This window comes from Helobdella robusta, assembly GCF_000326865.2.
Source record: "Helobdella robusta unplaced genomic scaffold HELROscaffold_51, whole genome shotgun sequence".
Lineage (NCBI taxonomy): Eukaryota > Metazoa > Annelida > Clitellata > Rhynchobdellida > Glossiphoniidae > Helobdella > Helobdella robusta.
Window position 1 is genome coordinate 1,086,404 of NW_008705261.1, and position 18,556 is coordinate 1,104,959.

Genomic DNA, 18,556 nt, shown 5'->3' on the forward strand with positions numbered 1-18,556 from the left:
AGTAAATAAATGAATGAATAAATGAATGTATGGATAAATGAATTAATTAATGAAGAATAAACAAAACCAAAAGGTGGATAGAACAAACAAACTAATGAATGAATGAATGAATAAATGAATCAATCTATCAATCAATCAATCAATCAACCAACCAATCGATCAAACAATCAAACAATCAATCAATCAATCAATCAATCAATCAATCAATCAATCAATCAATCAATCAATCAATCAATCAATCAATCAATCAATCAATCAATCAATCAATCAATCAATCAATCAATCATTTATTCATTTAATCAATCAATCATACAATCAATCAATCATTCAAGCAATCAATCAATCAATCAACCCTTCAGTTAATCAGTTGGGAGCAGCACCTTGAGTAGGATGTGGTACTTGAGGACTCTCTGCATGGGAACTGCCAACAAGTCCCTCAGCAGAAACTTGTTGTGTTCAGCTTCCATTTGGCACAACTGTCGATGAAGTGATAATGAAGATGACGATAAAGACGACGATGAAGATGGAGTGATGGTGAAGTGACGATGATGACGACGACGACGATGATGAAGTGACGATGAAGATGATGACGATGAAGTGATGGTGAAGATGACAATGTAGTTGACGATGAAGTGATTAAGAAGATGACGATGAAGATGACGATGACGCGACGATGATGACGATGATGAAGATGATGACGATGAAGTGATAGTGAAGATGACGATGAAGTGAGAGTGAAGATGACGATGTAGTTGACGATGAAGTGATTAAGATGACGATGACGCGACGATGATGACGATGAAGTGATGGTAAAGATGACGATGATGGTGATGATGAAGATGGCGATGATGAAGAAAAAGATACATAAAGAAGAAGCAGATGAATGATGATGATTGTAATAATGTTTGCAATGATTACGATGATGATTATGATGAACATGAGTAGAAAACACAAGTCATGATGATGGGCAAAAAAACTTGACGATGTGAGGAAGATTATGATGATGATGAAATTATGATGATGATGATGTGTATTGTGTAAGATTGTGACGAATGATAATAATATAGTGGTGTAAAATGGAAATAATGGCAGTGATGATGACGATAAAGAATTTGAGGTGAAGCCTGTCATCATGGCCAGCCACAACAATCATCATGATCGTCGCCATCATCTTCCCCACCATCATCATCTCTCGATTTATATCCCGTGACCAACTACAACTGACAGTTATGGCTTCTCTGGTGGGTGACTGACTGAGCAGCTTGTCCAGCAGGCTCTGAACTTTCAACAAGTTGGAGCAGTAGTCCCCGTATCTGAGTGAGTGGTTGTGTGTGTGTGTGTGTGTGTGTGTGTGTGTGTGTGTGTGTGTGTGTGTGTGTGTGTGTAAGTGTGCGAGTGAGTGTGGGTAGGTAGATAAAAAAAATAAATGAATTAAATCTACCAGAAACTGAATAACACAAGGCGTATTATAAAAACATAAAACTAAGTTATTGAAACATTAAGATTAAGTTTTTAGATCAACAGTTGAGCGATGGATTGATTGAATCAAGTTTAGACAATGGAATGATTGGAAGGTTGGATGACTGAATGTATTTTCTAGTAAATAATTCGAATTTTTGGAACGACGAGTCATTAATTTGCAACATTTGTAATTTCCACACATTGTGTCTGCTCTCAAAATTTTAAAAAGTGAGTTTGACAACTTTAAAAATGAATAAATGTAGAAAATTTTGCCGAAAGAAGCTACAAGAAAGAATGACAAATTAATAAAATTCATGGAAATGTGCAAATATGAATAAAGTGCATTTACTTGAAAATTTACGCAAATTAATTTCGAAAATATGAGAAAAAAGCTGAAAGAAAAGCTCGATATGCAGCAAACATGTTGGTTTAGATCACTTGACAGCCATGCTGAAGGAATATCGGCGCTAAAGACAAGATAAATAGTGCAGCACCTAACATCATACCATTCTCTTGAGGCTGCTAGATGATTCTTTTACTATAACTGATTCTTGTCTAGCTTGGTTTTCTTCTTATCTCTGTAATCGTAATCTGTAATAATTTTTTTTTACTAGTCAACTATATGCTGATGATTTTTATATTTATACATCATTTCCTCCACCAAACGTCAATAGTGTTCTTCATAATTTATCTCTATGCCTTTCTTCAATAATTGCTTGGTCTGACTCTGTGTGCCTTAAACTTAATCCTTCTTAATTTGAATTAATTTGTTTTAATAAACCTATATACTCTACTACTATTCCTCCTATTATCTTACCTGATTCTAAAACTCTTGATGTTTCTCACAAGTTTTGTAATCTTGGCTTTATCTTTGATTCTAGTATGTCTCTTTCTTCTCAGATTAATAGTGTTGCTAAAAGTTCTTACTTTCATTTACGTAGAATAAAAAAACTTTTACCTTTTCTTGACGATCCTACTCTTTTTCTTGTTACTTCGTTAGTCTTATCTAGGATTTATTATTGTAACTCGCTATACTATGGTCTTCCTGATTCTACACTCTATCCTTTAAGTAAAGCTTTTAACTATGCTGCTCGTCTGGTTGTTCGTGCCCCTTTCTTATCTCATATATCTCCATATTTTTTTCTCTTGCACTGGCTGTCTATAAAATAGAGAATAATTTTTAAAATTTGCATATTAATGTATAAGTCTCAATCTAAATTATTTTCTAAGTACTTATCAGATATACTAATTGAACCTAAACGCCCGGTTTACGATCGTCTTCTTGTTCTCACTTCTTCTTAACTCGTGTTAAACACTCTTTTGCTAAATCTGCGCTTGCTTTTTGGCCCTTTTCTCTGGAACTCTCTACTTCCTTCTCTGACTACTTCTCCATCACTTACGAAAATAGCACTTAACAAACTAATTGATTGATTGATTCTATACCATGTGTAGCAAGATAGAATTCATTATACAACTCTCTTAATATACAACTTTGAAGAGAAAATGGCAGAGGCGTGCAAGGTTCTTGGCTTACCCCCACTGTTCCACTCTGAGGTAATTTTTTTTAAATTTATATCAATAATGACTCCAGTAGCTGCAAGTCTTGTTATTCTTAAAAAAGACAAGACTTGTTCACCGGGCTACGTTTTGCCTACATTGACGACTTTAAAGAAAAAGCTTAATCCAATGGATCTGAAGCACACAGTTCCTTTAAAAGGTGCCTTATTACAGAGGATTGACAAAAGTTTAGGCACTCATCTTGGTGATAATGAATTTCTACTAGCTTCGGTGACTCATCCTCGCTTTAAAATGTGGTGGAAAGAAAATTCAAAACTCAGGACGAAATGCCTGCAACTTTTAGAACAGTCCATGTCTACTTTTACATCGTGTACAACAAAACCAGTTTTAAAAAGCAGAAACGTTCTTCAACTTCAACGATGAATTAAATTTCCACAGAACAATCACAAGAACATTTACAATATCTAAACAGAAAAGATAAAGATTTAAAAATTTTAGACCAACATTTAAAATTAAGTAACTTTTAATCAGATATAAAAACAGCATTGCCCCTCAAGTGCCCCAGTTGAACGTCTATATTTAGTTCAGGTGCTCTTATTCTAACTAAACAGCGTAATCGTTTATCTGATGATCTGTTTGAGACATTACTGCTCCTTAATGTTAACAAATATGATTGGTGAATTTTAGTATTAGTGTCTTTTTTATTTCTAACGCAAACATTTATGAAACTTACTGCAATGTAATGTGAGTGTGCATAAAACAATAAAAATACGCACAGACGTATGTATGTGTATGTTATGTATTCATATTCAAATGTGTATTCAAGTATGTGATCAGAACCGCTGCCAATTAAAATTTTCTGAAAGAGAACAAACAGAACAGAACTTTTCACTTCATATTAGGTGCAGACATTATCAACCACACTGCCCCGTCTTGTAACATCAGGTAACTTTAAAACATCGTACAACACGCACTGTGGCGCAACATTTAACTGGCGGTCGAAACAGAGGAATGAAGTAAGTTATAACAAGAGTGGTGGATCAAGGCGAGTATCTTTCCAACATATATAATATGTTTAACAACAACGAAAATAATAATAATAAAAACTACAGCAATAACAATAACAACAACAACCAGAATAATGAAAATATCAATAACAATTCGGATGACGAACCTGAGAAACTGTTCCTTCCACTTGATGAAGCAGTCTGGGATGGTCATGTGACCGGATGTCCTGCTGCTGCCGTACCTGCTGTGGCACGCTTTCGAGAGGTCGCTGTGAAAGCCCGTGTGGACCGGTCGGAGGTCCTGATGATGATGATGGTGATGATGATGATGGAGATGATGGTAGTCGCAGTCGTGGTTATGATTATATCGTTGGTGGTGAAGAGGCTAATGATGCGGATGACGATGGTGAAGATGATGATGGTAATGATGAACTCTACGGATTATATTCAAGGTTTAAATCGAGAAATTTCTGCAAATAAGCAGTTCTGATATTGAAATAAATTTGTCTCGATGGTTAGTGGAGGCTGAAATTTGCGTTGATAAAAGAAATTTTAACTAGGAACTTCGACCACCTCGATCCCTTTGAAGAGTGCCGCATTGTCTTTCGGATCAAGCTTGCCAACCAGCTTCTTCTGGAATTGCTGTGCGGGTGATGAGTGATGATGTACAATCAACCAACCAACCAGACAAATAACCAATCAACCAACCAACCAGAAATTATACATTATAAATAAACCAAACCAACAAACAACTAACCAACCAGCCAGCCAACCAAAAAAACTGACTGACCAACCAGCCAACAAACTGACCGACCTACTAACCAACAGACCGACCAACCAACCAACCAACCAACCAACCAACCAACCAACCAACAACTAACTAACACCAACCAGCCAACCAACCAACCAACAAACTGACCGACCAACCAACCAACCAGCCAACAAACTAAGTGACTGATCAACCAACCAACCAACAAACAACTAACCATACCAATCAACAAGACAACCAATCAGTAAACTGACCCACCAACCAACCAACCAATCAACCAACAAACTGACCGACCGACCAACCTACCAACAAACTGACCGAACAACCAACCTACCAACAAACTGACCGAACAACCAACCAGCCAACAAACTGACTGACCAACCAACCAATCAACCAACCAACCAACCAACCAACAAATTGACTGACCAACCATCCAACAAACAACTAACTAACTAACCAACCAACCATCCAACCAATCAACAAACTGACCGACCAACCAAAAAACTGACCGACCAACCAAACAACAAACAACTAACTAACCAGCCAACCAACCATCCAACCAACCAATCAACAAACTGACCGACCAACAAACCAATCAACCAACAAAGTGACTGACCAGCTAGCCAACCAACAAACTGACCAACCAACTAACCAATCAACCAGCCAACCAACCAGCTTACCAACCTCGATGATTCCATTCAAGACAGCAATGTACTTCACTTCAGTCTCCACCAACTCTTTGATGCAGTACTCTCTTTTTGTCATTTTTGACACTTTCATCGTTTGATCCTGTTTAGAGTTGTGTTTTCTCCATCATTCATTCAATTATTCATTTATTCATTCAATCATTATTCATTTAATACACTTATTCATTCAATCATTCCTTCTTTCATTTACTCATTTCATTAACCATCGGTTAATAGTAATATAGTTAACCTACTAACCAACCAGTTAACTAACCAATCAACCAACCAGCCAGCCAGCCAACTAACCAACCAGCCAACCAACCAACCAGCCAACCAACCAACCAGCCAACCAACCAGCCAACCAACCAGCCAACCAACCAACCCACCAACCCACCAACCAATCCATCGAACAACCCACCAACCAACCCACCCACCAACCAACCCACCAACTAACCAATCCATCGAACAACCCACCAACCAACCCACCCACCAACCAACCAATCCATCGAACAACCCACCAACCAACCCACCCACCAACCAACCAATCCATCGAACAACCCACCAACCAACCATCATTGACTCCTGCCTACGTATGGATATGAGATCCTGATATATTTTGTCATCATATTTTGTGTACGGACCATCATCTTCTATCCTTAAACTGCCGTCATCATTAATATCATTTCATTCATTTACTTTATTTCTCTGATTCATTCATATACTCATTCAGTCGTTCATTCACTCATTCATTCATTCACTCATTCATTCATTCAGTCAGTCATTCATTCAATCATTTGCACGCCCACTTTCTATTCACTCATTCACCTAATCACCATTCTTCAATCAATCGATCTGCAGCCCAGTCACACACAAACATTTCCTATTTTAGTAATTGAACATCCAAACACATACAAATATACACGCACAAACAATAAACAAACAGACACAAGCAAACACACAGACACACACACACACACAAACACACAAGTATAAACAAAAAAACACTCACATAAACAGATAAACACACAAACACATGCTCAGTGCTGACAAATTAAATTAAACAATTAAGCAACTATGCAACACAAACACACACACACACGCACACACACGCACGTACGCACGCACATACACGCCTCATTAAAACATCTCAAACACCACTTGCATAAAAAAAAATTTGCATAACTTGATGCCACAAAAAATTACAGAATCCTTAACATCAACAATAATTGTCATAATTTAAATGACGACCACCATCATCATCATCATCATCACCACTATCATCACTACCCCCATCATCACTATTATCACCACCATCATCACCACCATCATCATCATAATCACAACAATCAACCTCGGTGCTTACTTGGCAAACCCCTTCAACGTCCCATAGTCTTGATCACTCTCTGTGTTGAATCCTCTGTTGATGGTGGTGGTGGTGGTGATGGTAGTGGTTATATGATAATGATGATAATGATGATAATGATGGTAATGGTGGCGGTGGTGGTGATAGTGGTGGTTGTTATGTGGTGGTGGTAGTAATGATGATGATGTTGATAGTGATTATATAATGATGGTGGTGGTGATGATGATGGTGATGAGGTGGTGATGATGATGGTTATGTGGCGGTGGTGATGATGATGATAATGATGGTGATGATAGGGATGATTGACGATGATGATGGCTATGTGGTGACAGAGATAATGATGGTTAGATGAATGCAATGATCAAACGATGATTATGATAGGATAGCATTGGTATCATTGGTAATGATGATGGTGGTTATACGGTGGTGGTGATGATAATGGTTATATGAATGGGATGATAATGATGATGGTTACACAGTTAAGCTGATGATCATGATAATAGTGAGCAGTTGTTGAATCAAAACATTTTAAAATGTTATCCCTTAAACCACTGGACCACATCACTTTCATCACCATTTTTAACCTCCAGCATGCCAACACTAACATCTATTACGACAACGATGGTAATTAGCTATTATCATCTCACCATTCATCATCACTCTCATCGCCATCATCATCACCATCATCATCACCATCACCATCATCACAACTACCATCATCACCACCACCCCCACCACCAACTGACTTGATGCCACTCTCGACGGCGAGACGCGAGTTGGAGAGGATGGAGAGGGTGTTGATGACCCTGGAAAAGTCCTTCATGTCGAGGAGATCGGCCACCTGGAAGAGACAGTCCAGCGGCAGTTGGAAGACCTCCCTGCACTTCAGCAGGAACACTTTGATGTTCTTCGAGCACAGGAACTGTACAAATGAAGCAAAAAAAAAAAAAAAAAATTTAATACTTTTACTGTTCGGTCGTTGTGAGTGTTCAATGGACCTCATTAGCCTCCTGTCACATTTGACAATTCAGCATAATTCAAAAAAGAAGATGCAGACTGGTTTGAAACTGAACGTGAATGAGAAAGAATGACGAAGCAGTGGTTGATCAACTCCCACGAGGAACGGGGGTAATGGAAGTTGCATGCGAGTTATTGATGCATTGTAAATATTCAAACATGCAATTCTCAGGAAATGTATTCTAAACAGCAGCAAGATGGGGAATGAGTTGATGGAGGCAAATTTATTAGGATCAGATTAGAATACAAAAAAACATGAAAAGACCAATGGAAAAAGTTTTTCAGGGACATGAATGGAATGAATGAATGAATGAATGAATGAATGAATGAATGAATGAATAAATAAATAAATTAATTAAATAAATGAATTACCTAACTGATAACTATGTAAGTTTGTAATGAACAAATAAATGAAGGAAAGAATGAAAGAAGGTCAGCACTGAAAAATCAATAAACCATAGGTGCATCTGAGTTTGCTTTAGCTTTTAAAATTCTGTCATGAATAGATTTAAAAAACTAAAATGACTATACTAAGATGATGAATATGGTTAATAATGACAATCATGGTGAGGGCATAATATTTAATGCTTCTAATGGTTGTGAAGATGATTGTGATGATTTATAACAATTTATAAGTTGAGTTGTGTTGTAGCAATAAAGTAATCAGTCATAAAGGATGGATGGGTTCGAGGTAAGGCACAAAGCGATACATGTTTAGGTCAGCACAAGGAGACAGAAAGAAACATTATGGAGACCGCATTCAGAGATATTAACCTTAATGTGGTAAATTGGTGGTGGGGAAATGTAACTGTTTGTACTTTGGAATAACAACGGAGTTTACGTTTGAAGACAGTCGTAGTCAGCGGTCGGTTGGTATGTCGATATTAATAATAAAGGTAAGAAAGGTGGTAACTAAACGTTGGTGGCACGTTGGGCATTCGACATACAACAAGCTAACTCATGTCGTTCAGCAATTAGTGAAGTGACGGTTCATACAACAACAAACTCCTACGGCGGATGGCTCATAAGCTATCCGCTCGACTAAAGTGAACTAAGAACATCGTTGCTCAAACAAATTTTATTTGTTTTTGCATTTTCAACTAATAAAAACTTGTTACCAAATATAAAAAAGATTTGAAATTTTTAGTGTTGAGCCGGGGAAAGAACCATTACAAAGGATCTAAAAAAAACATGGTTGAGATTTTAAGGACAGGAAGGAGGTAGATATATTTTCAAGTTGTGATGTAATTAATTATTAGCTGATGCCTTCTGAAGAATGCCACTCAGTAGTGGAGTGGATAATAATAATAGCAAAAGTAATAACAATTATAACAATCATCATCATCATCATTATTATTAATTTTATAATATTATAATAATAATTATTATTTGAAAAAAATTGAACTTTTAAGTACATCATTTTTTTTAATTTTTAATTTTTAAACTTAACCAAAATTAACTAAATTAATTTACCAATGAAGTTGATTAAATAAATGATGGAACTAAATGACACACTCTACTAAATAAACTAAAACAACTTTACTAATATTTATCACAACAATTAATTTAATTAATCATTAGTGCTGAAGTTATTGATTAGTTATCTATTAATTTATATAAATAACTAAACAATTTTAAGTAGTTTTAAAATTAAAAAATAAATTAAAAAAGGTTAAAACTTTACTTAGGTCTATTACAATTAAAATTACTGCTTGGTTCAGTTCAGTCAGACGGAGGAATCAAAAACGCATAGACAGAAGATATTATATTATAAATATTATACGTGCAAAAACTATGCATCACACACAAAGCTTAGAACAGGCAGGAATCTTTTTGTTGTATTTGAACCTGGTCACTGCGTCACAGAAGCAGGCGACCTTAATGTTAACTTACCAACCCCTAATATAACATCACACCATCATCAAGGGCCGAAAATCAAGACTAGATGAATTAATAATTCTCTCATAAAAGTTAATAGTTAAGTCTAAGAATGAATAACAGAAGAGAACAAGAAGGAACCTGCGACATCTGAGGTCTCTGACTGAACTCGCGTTGTTCGAGGACGCCAGGCACCAAAGTATTCAGCAGCTGACAGATTATCACCCCATCACGGAGGGCTTGGGCGAAGTCTACCAACTCAACGTTAGATTTGCTGAGTTTGTGGTCACTCTCCAAAATGTCACATCGCATGATCCACTCCAAACATCGCTTCCAATTATTTTCAGACATCGTCTTTTGGTAATTTGTGAGAAGTGAACATCAATGAACAATCAGAATGTCCTTTCAAATGTTAGTTAGTTACAAGACTGCTGTGTTGTTCTCAAGTGAGATGTACGTAAGTCCAGTGTATCCAGTATTTAGTTTAATGTAGAGATTATGGAAGACCAAGTTGTGGAGATCTTCAATCAATCAATTCAATCAATCAATTAGCTTATATAGCGCTATTTCCGCGATGTTCAACAGCGCTTCTCAATGAATTTTGAAAACAGATGGGTCTTGTGATCCGCTCTGAACTTCGCAAGTGATGGAGAAGTAATCAGAGAAGTAGGTAGAGAGTTCCAGAGAAAAGGACCAGAAAAAGCAAAAGCATATTTGGCAAAAAGTGTTTAACAGGAGTTAAGAAAAAGCAAGAAGAAGAAGACGATCGTAAACCGGGGCGTTTAGGTTCAATTAATATATCTGATAAATACTTAGGAAATAATTTAGATTGAGACTTATACATGAACGTGCAAATTTTAAAAATTATTCTATATTTTATAGGTAGCCAGTGCAAGAGAACAAGATATGGAGATATATGAGAAAAGAAAGGGGCACGAGCAACTAGACGAGCAGCAGAGTTAAAAGCTTTACTTAAAGGATAGAGTATAGAGTCAGGAAGACCATAGTAGAGCGAGTTACAATAATAAATCCTAGATAAGACTAACGAAGTAACAAGAAGGAGAAGAGTAAAGAAAAGGCAAAAGTTTATTTATTCTACGTAGATGAAAGTAAGAGCTTCTAGCAACACTATTAATCTGAGAAGAGAGAGACATTGTAGAATCAAAGATAAAACCTAGACTACGAAACTTATGAGAGACATCAAGAGTTTTAGAATCAGGTAAGATAATCTTAGCAATTAAGCCATCACGCAAGAAACTTGTGACTTCTAAAGTCTTTGATTGAGGTCCAGTTGTTTGAAAATATTAAAAAATACATACTTGAAAAAAGCTAGCAAACATTCAGTTAAAAACTTTTTGGAAAAATAAAAAGTATAGCAAATTAAATATTTTTATGAAATAATGAATAATTTTAAGTTGTGGGTTGGTTAGTGCCTGTGTTAGAAGTTAGGAGATTAGAAAACGCTTTTTAGACAAATACCGCTTACAAGATTAATTACAAACTCATCAAGTGAGTGAAAATCAGAATGATAATGCAGCAGCTTCAGAAGCAAAAGGTTTACTTGTAAGTATATAAACATTCGACGCTGGAAGTTTTGCTCTATTTTGATCAGCATGGATACAGCTCCGTCAACTTACTGTTCGTTCGAGAGAAAAAACTCAAAGATAGCAGCATTGATTATTTGGCAGCAAGTGGACTAAAATACAGCGTGCAAAACTGATCTGACGAACTTCGTTTTGATGAATCATGGAAAAAATTTTTGAGTAGGCGGACAAATAGGATTATTATTAATTATTAATATAATTATTATTACAAATTATGCAACAAAATAGGCCTAGCAGCTGAATAAAAAAATTCACTTATTGCATCTGGTAAGTCAAAGTTGTATTCAATTCTGTGTTCTCATCAGTATGCATCCAACTATAGAAAGCTGACAGGTTTTTTGTAAAATGTGTCGGATTGAAAATCCTAGCGATTAAAAAGACTAATAAATAAAAACCCCACGAAATAAGGAGTTGATTTGTGCGGGCTTTATAAGAAACTGCGATAACTAATAGATAGGTATTCGGGCTGATGATGAGTCCCCGGTAGGGACGAAACACGTGTCCAGCCTATCCAAACGAATACTATTCTTTTCTTTTCCCGCTCACTGCTCTTCCGGTTCGGTGTTCTCATCATCAAACGCAACCGCAACACATGTGACAAGCATTTTATTAAAAATATGGATGCACTTAGAGCTACTTTAGCTTTTAACCCACGTTGTAAAAAAAACTTTTCTCAATGAAAAACTTATTTTTCTCTCACTGAGAAACCCCCAGGCAACAGGAATTGACACCCACACTTTTTGAGCCCCAAATCGAAACAGTCTAACACTGTCAACCAAATATACATTAAAACATCAACGCATTTCATGACGTCTAGTCAACATCCCCAAATGATTAAAATTAATTAACATTGTTTTAACAATTCCTGTGACCATAGTTTTCACTGAACGGATGTTCTCAACTCTTGGTTGAATGAAAAATTATTTAAAGAGTTCCTGTGGTGACGAACTTTCATGTCTCACTGAAGATCCTACAAATATCATTGGGAAGTGGTTGATAACTTGGCAATAATTAAGCCACGTAGATATCCATTGTTTCGTTAATAATAATATTTTATGGTCTACCACACAATTTTAATTTCTTAATCTACCTGTATATCTTAATTTGATGTTTTTTTTTGTAAAATGTTTATGGTGGTAGTTTGGCTGAAGGACAAGTAGTAATGGTGGTTGCAATGATATTGTGTAGTATCGTGTTTATTATGGCACATTGGACACAATAAATTTTTCTCCAACTGTAGCAATAACAGCTGTTGTATTGTGGGTTTATATTATTGACCAATTATTATTTTAATATAAATTAACTAATAAACTTTATTTGGATTTGTATGAAAACAATTATTATTTTTTATTTTTATTTTTCGCATTAACATACCAGTTTCATGCCGCACAACATGGACCGAGTAAATTTGCCCTCTCTTTATTTCAGGCGTGGTAATCAGTTATAAGAAAGTTTTGAAAACAGAAAAGTATATACGAAAGGTCAGGGAGTTAAAGAACATGTGCAAAATTCCGGATAACAGATTAATTAAGGAACCGAAGAAAAAAGATCAGCAGCAGCCCCCAGTAAAAAACAAAAACTCAGTGTGGAAATAAAGGAAGTAAAATATCTTGCTTGACTAAATTAAATTTCAAATAAATTTGACTTTTGTATTTTAAGAAATTCAAAAGAAATATAATAACATTTTTTTACGACAGGATGAAATCTTTCAGTCATTTTTTACGAACAGAAAATCTTGCAAAGATGAGTTGAGTATATATATAATATATTAAAGAAGAAACGCCTCATATAGGCGTCATCGAAATTATTGTATTTATTCTAGTTATATGGATTACACTTATAATTTATATGTATATAAATAATAACAAAATGTAACTAATTTAGTGTAGGTGGGGAAGTGGCAGCGGACGTTGCGGTTTTTTTCTTCGCGGTTTGAATATTCGTAACCGCACAGGGCTCAAGGTGCTAGTGATGCCTCTGAGAATAAAACAAAAAAATAATTAACATTATCTTAATTAATTAAAGTACAAGAAGTGATACCAGAAAGTCTGCAGTCAATTATAATGATGCAAGAAAAAAGGCTAATTAGCAAAGCAACAAAAAAATGTAGAGTATGGACACCAAGAAAACGAGGATGAAAGAACGCATTCGAAAGTAAAAATTTAATTAAGGTAAATGAGTTAACTTGTAGGGGTTAGTTCATGAAATTGTAATATATCTAAATTAACACGTTCCAGTCAGTTATGCCGCAAAGATAGTTGCATGTGAAAGGGGAAATTGAAGTGAGGTGAATGGGGTAAAATTGCTACAAAGATCATAAACGCAGACAAAGAAACCATTTCTAATAATCTACGCAACGATTTCTTGAAATGATTCAATTATTACCTTAACTTCTATTAGTTGAGGTTATAATTGAATTTATATATCAGAAAAGTTGAATTGTTTAAGCTGTTTCAGTGTACGTGTAATCGATTTGACTTAATTTGACGTAGTCGATTTAACTAAATCTATATCTATGGTTGAATTGAAACATTAAAAAATGTTGTATAGGCTTGAAAATGACAACACAAAACCGCAGCTTGAATTTGAAATATCATGATCAAATTGTAACGAAAATCGTTTACACGAAAGATGAATCAATGTCAATGTTCAACACTTAACTGTCAAAAATATATATACATATAATTATCTAGCTAAAGCATTGCAATTTGAGTGACTAGTTCGATGCAGACGTGAAAGTGCTGTAAAAAATTTAATGAAATAATTACTGAAAATTGTCAAATCATGCAAAATCTAATAATTTTAAAGCAATCGTGTTTCAGCAATCAATAATGATGCGAGTTAAACACGAACCCAGCTGAAATTGACTACCACAATTATTTATTAGAATCCAAAAATTTCAAATCCCCCATGCATGCACGTGAATGCAATTCGGCTCTGCTCGATTTCATCGAACTAAGCCTTCACATTTCATTATGACTTGCCAGCCATAGATACCGCAAAATAAACTCAAACTTTCTCAAACAATTTCCTATCTAACGATTTGAGACAATTGTTTCCACATAAAAATTTTAACCAGTTTCAACCCATAAAGAACTACAAGAGTGAATAATAAGCTGCTAAAATAATTAATACCATGCCCACACGAGCCCTATTTTTCCTGAATTTTTACTCAATCAATATCAGTCAAATTTGTTCATGTGTGGTTTTAATATTTTTCTCGAAACGTTGGCTGCTTTTTCAAACAATTACATTCTTAAAAACGGAAAGTAAAAAAATCTGTGAGAGAAGCATGTTTCATTTATAATATATATATATATATATATATATATATATATATATATACGTTGGTGTGTGTAGAAGTTTTTGCACGTTTATATATACACAGGAAAATTTAGTAGACAAACGTACATATATCCCCACACATTCAAGATGATTTTATGTTGACCTGTGCTAACTACAATCATGGAATATATTGGAGTCCACCCTACAACCAAAGATTTGACCACCAAAAAATTATCATAATATATGTAGTGGTACACCCTGGTTTGCTTAACAATGGTTCAAAACGCTTACTAAGCACCAACATTCTTTTCTGTATACACGCACAAGTACTTAAGTACAATATAATTATGTATCATACATACATATAAATATTTATTCATTTTAACAAACAACTTATGAACAAATAAAAAATTTGATTAAAATAAAACAGGAAGCCCTGAGGAATACTAAACACAAAACTAATGTGTACTGAATTGAGAACTTGTATACAATCTGATGAATGATTCCTCACACAAAAATTTGTAGACATCATATCAGATAGTAAATAAATTAAAATGAGTGCAATTGGCCAATTGAAACAAACAAAATTATGAGATCATCAACACACATGATAGAAAACTAATGCAACTCAGTATGGTTAACTTAAATAAAAACAAAATAATTAGCATATAACAGAGTTCAATGAATTGACGATAAAAATAAATTGAAAAACATATAATATATGAACACTTATTTTTTTATTGCTCAAAAGTTAACATAGTAACTGAAGTAAGCCAATTATACAAATTTAAATAGTGCATATACATTAACTCACATTTAATAAAACTCTAAACTAGAATAATTAAATCAGATTATTGATAAAAACGGTAATTAATAAAAATGGCGTAAATGAAAGCATATAAAATGTTCTAAACTAAAAATTCACTCTGTAATCAAAAATTTAAATGATATATCAAATAATGACATGTAGAAAATTCATTAACTTTAAATACGAAAGTTGGCAACATTCCACCAACTGATAAATTACAAATTGTCAAAAATTTAGTCTATAATTTGAGGATGTAATTGCTGTTAAAACCTGATAAAATTACAAAATATGCCAGCAACTTTTTACTGTACAATAATATAATGTGTAATGAACCACAATTTAACAACCTAAGACTTGTTTTTTAATCATGTTTGTTCATTTGTTGTTATAGTTAAAATTTCAAAATATCTTCTGATTTAATATAGATAACATTATCAGCTTAGACTATTAAAGACTAAATTTGACCCTAACCAATTAATCTAACAAAAATGACCGATTTAATAAGGTAAAACAGAAATAAAAATCAGGGTTTGCCGACACATTTTGAAATTTTACCTCAAATTAATCAATGACAACACATGCATTCTGTTATTTATTCTAACAATGAAAACATAATTAAGATGGATTGGTAGTAGAAGTTATCAATGAATCATTCACATAAGAAGCAGCAGACGGAGTCATGTCTTTCCTCAATACTTGAGTTGAGGGCGACGTGTATTGCGATTGTCTTCGTTGTTGTTGCATCATGACAGTTTGCTGGTCAATATTTGGATTCGGGTCCCAAACAAAGATGTAATAGATGGCTAAAATAATGGCCGCCATAGAAACGGCCAAAATATATGCAAGAACGGTAATCAGTCTTACCCATTTTCTGTGTCTATATCCGGATCGTTTGACAGGCATCTTCGGCTGAGGATCGTTCTCGCTTGCTCTGTTTTCTCCGCTGTGACCAGATCGATAGTTTACCATAATTTGTCAACTGCTTTAAAATGTTATTTACATTAATTTTTAAAAAGTCATAACAGAAATTTTGGAGAAAAAATTAAAAATTATTATTGGATCACTCAGGAACAATTAAGAAATAGCAGATACGTAGGTTAAGTGGTTGTTTTGGAAATCGGCATACACGTTGTGTCCAAACAAATGAGCAACAATAAAATACATGGGAAGTCAGCTAATTTAAAAAAAAAGCCAACCATATGAAGTTAATGCCTTGAATTTGGCATTTTGGCATTGAAAAAGAAACAAAAATTTTGAGCGTAATATATAACAACGGCAAAATTTTTAAAGATCTCCCCAAGTTAGTATTTATTGCATTGCCTAAAAACCTAATGCAACCGAACTTTTCTTGAGAATTCTAATGATGAGACTACATATTAAATTCATTGTCGAAAATTGTGGGACAAGAAACGCTATCTTTATGCTACACGAATAATCGAGGACGAGGAATTGATATTTAAGAAAGACTTGTTTATATGTTTTGCCAATTACTCCAAAGCTTTTGATAGCGTGAAACACTTGAAACTTATAGAATATTAAAAAATTTGGACATTGATGGAAAAAACACAAATTATCAAAAACCTTTATTGGGACCAAAGAGCAGCGATGAAAGCTGATAACGAAATGACTAGTTTTGTCGAAATAAAAAAATTTTAGGCAAGGCTAAGTATTTTCTCCAGGCCTGTACAATTTCTATAATGAGATCATCATAAGAAATATCCATTGGATGCGTGAATATTAACAATGTAAGATATGCTGATGATACATCTCTTATAGCAGATTCAATGGAAAAACTGCAAACAATTGTTTCCAATCTGGTTTTTGAAAGTGAAAAAAAACTTGCAAATTAACATCAACAAAAAAGAGTGGATGATTATCAGTAAAAGCAAAACCGCTCCTATCTGCTCCATAATCATTAATGGTGAACAGTTGAAACAAGTCAACAGCTTCAATTATCTCAGAAGTCTGATTACCTCAGGTTGTAAATGTGATATGGATATAAAAAACGAAAAGCTATGGTGAAAGATGCATATTCTAAAATGAAAAACATCCTCACCATAAGTAAAATCAGAATATCAACAAATTAAAACTGTTAGGGTGTTTAATTTTTTCTGTACTAACTAACGGCTCTAAGTTCTGAACAATTTCTAAAAAAATAAAAATAAGATTAATGCTGCTGAGATTTGGTTTTCGAAAAGAATTATGGAAATTATTTTGACCTCAGCATACTTCGAATGAGGATGTATTAAAACAGTCCGGTTATGAAAAGAGGAAATTACTACAGATAAAGTTTTTTGATCAGATCATGCGGAAGGAAAAAATGGAAAATCTAACAACTACTGGAAAAGTAGAGAAATTGCAAGGAAAAGAGATCGCTATCAAACAACAAATAACATTCGTGAAGTCCTTGTGTTACTTGTTGAATATCATCACATTTCAACTACTACAAAGTGTTAAAGATAGGGTTTGGGGGAGGTCGATGGTCGCCAATGTCCTGAAAGGATAAGGTTCAAGAAAGAAAAAAAAAGAAAGAAAGAAAGAATATCTGGTTGTAAAAAAGATACTCTGAACTTTTATTCAGGTGATACTATCGGTTCATCATTGCCGCCCTGTGAAAATTGTCGGTTTTTTGCGCACACACGTGAATTTCTCTTCATCGAATCTTTCAAATATTTTCAGTTCAATTGCTTATATTTTGGCTTTCTCAATCATTGCTGAAAAACTTCATTAGAGCGATAATCCTATAGAAAAAATTAACAACCTTTAAATGTTTTAATGCCAGACACAAATCTGAAATTTGTGATCGCAAAATCTTGCAGACAATGTTAATTTTATTACAATTATTACAGTTATTACAATTTAACTCACTAAGTCATCGTCTAGACTATTAATTTGCGTTTTTATGCCATTACTTCATTTTATTGTCAATTTATTTTATTTTATTTTCTTTAATTTATTTTCTTATTATTATTGTTGTTTATTATTTATTTTATTCAATTTTATTTTTCATGTTTATACATTTTTCTTTCGTTTATTTATTTATTTACTTATTTGTTTAATTTTGTATTACTGCTCATGGAATTATATAATTCAAAACCAAACCAAAAAGTCATAAATAAATTAATGTTGTTTTGTTATAAATCATAAATAATTTTAAAAT

General features: G+C 34.1%; 2 protein-coding genes across 2 annotated transcripts in view; both read right to left on the reverse strand.

Annotated features, from left to right (window-relative positions):
• HELRODRAFT_193493 (hypothetical protein) overlaps positions 1–10,050 on the reverse strand; it is a gene marked incomplete at both ends in the record, with an annotated part of 16,019 nt that extends 5,969 nt beyond the window's left edge. The window contains 9 exons of the mRNA XM_009027888.1: positions 380–476; positions 1,226–1,313; positions 4,154–4,287; positions 4,551–4,628; positions 5,476–5,544; positions 6,012–6,102; positions 6,805–6,858; positions 7,551–7,726; positions 9,841–10,050. Of these exons, the coding sequence (XP_009026136.1) occupies positions 380–476; positions 1,226–1,313; positions 4,154–4,287; positions 4,551–4,628; positions 5,476–5,544; positions 6,012–6,102; positions 6,805–6,858; positions 7,551–7,726; positions 9,841–10,050 (997 nt within the window). The remainder of the gene's footprint in view (positions 1–379; positions 477–1,225; positions 1,314–4,153; positions 4,288–4,550; positions 4,629–5,475; positions 5,545–6,011; positions 6,103–6,804; positions 6,859–7,550; positions 7,727–9,840) is intronic.
• Positions 10,051–16,011: 5,961 nt separating this feature from the next.
• On the reverse strand, positions 16,012–16,299 carry HELRODRAFT_86343 (hypothetical protein; the record flags this gene model as incomplete). The annotated part of the gene is made up of 1 exon (XM_009027791.1): positions 16,012–16,299. One exon carries the CDS (start codon positions 16,297–16,299, stop codon positions 16,012–16,014), a length of 288 nt encoding a protein of 95 aa, XP_009026039.1.
• Positions 16,300–18,556: the final 2,257 nt, after the last annotated feature.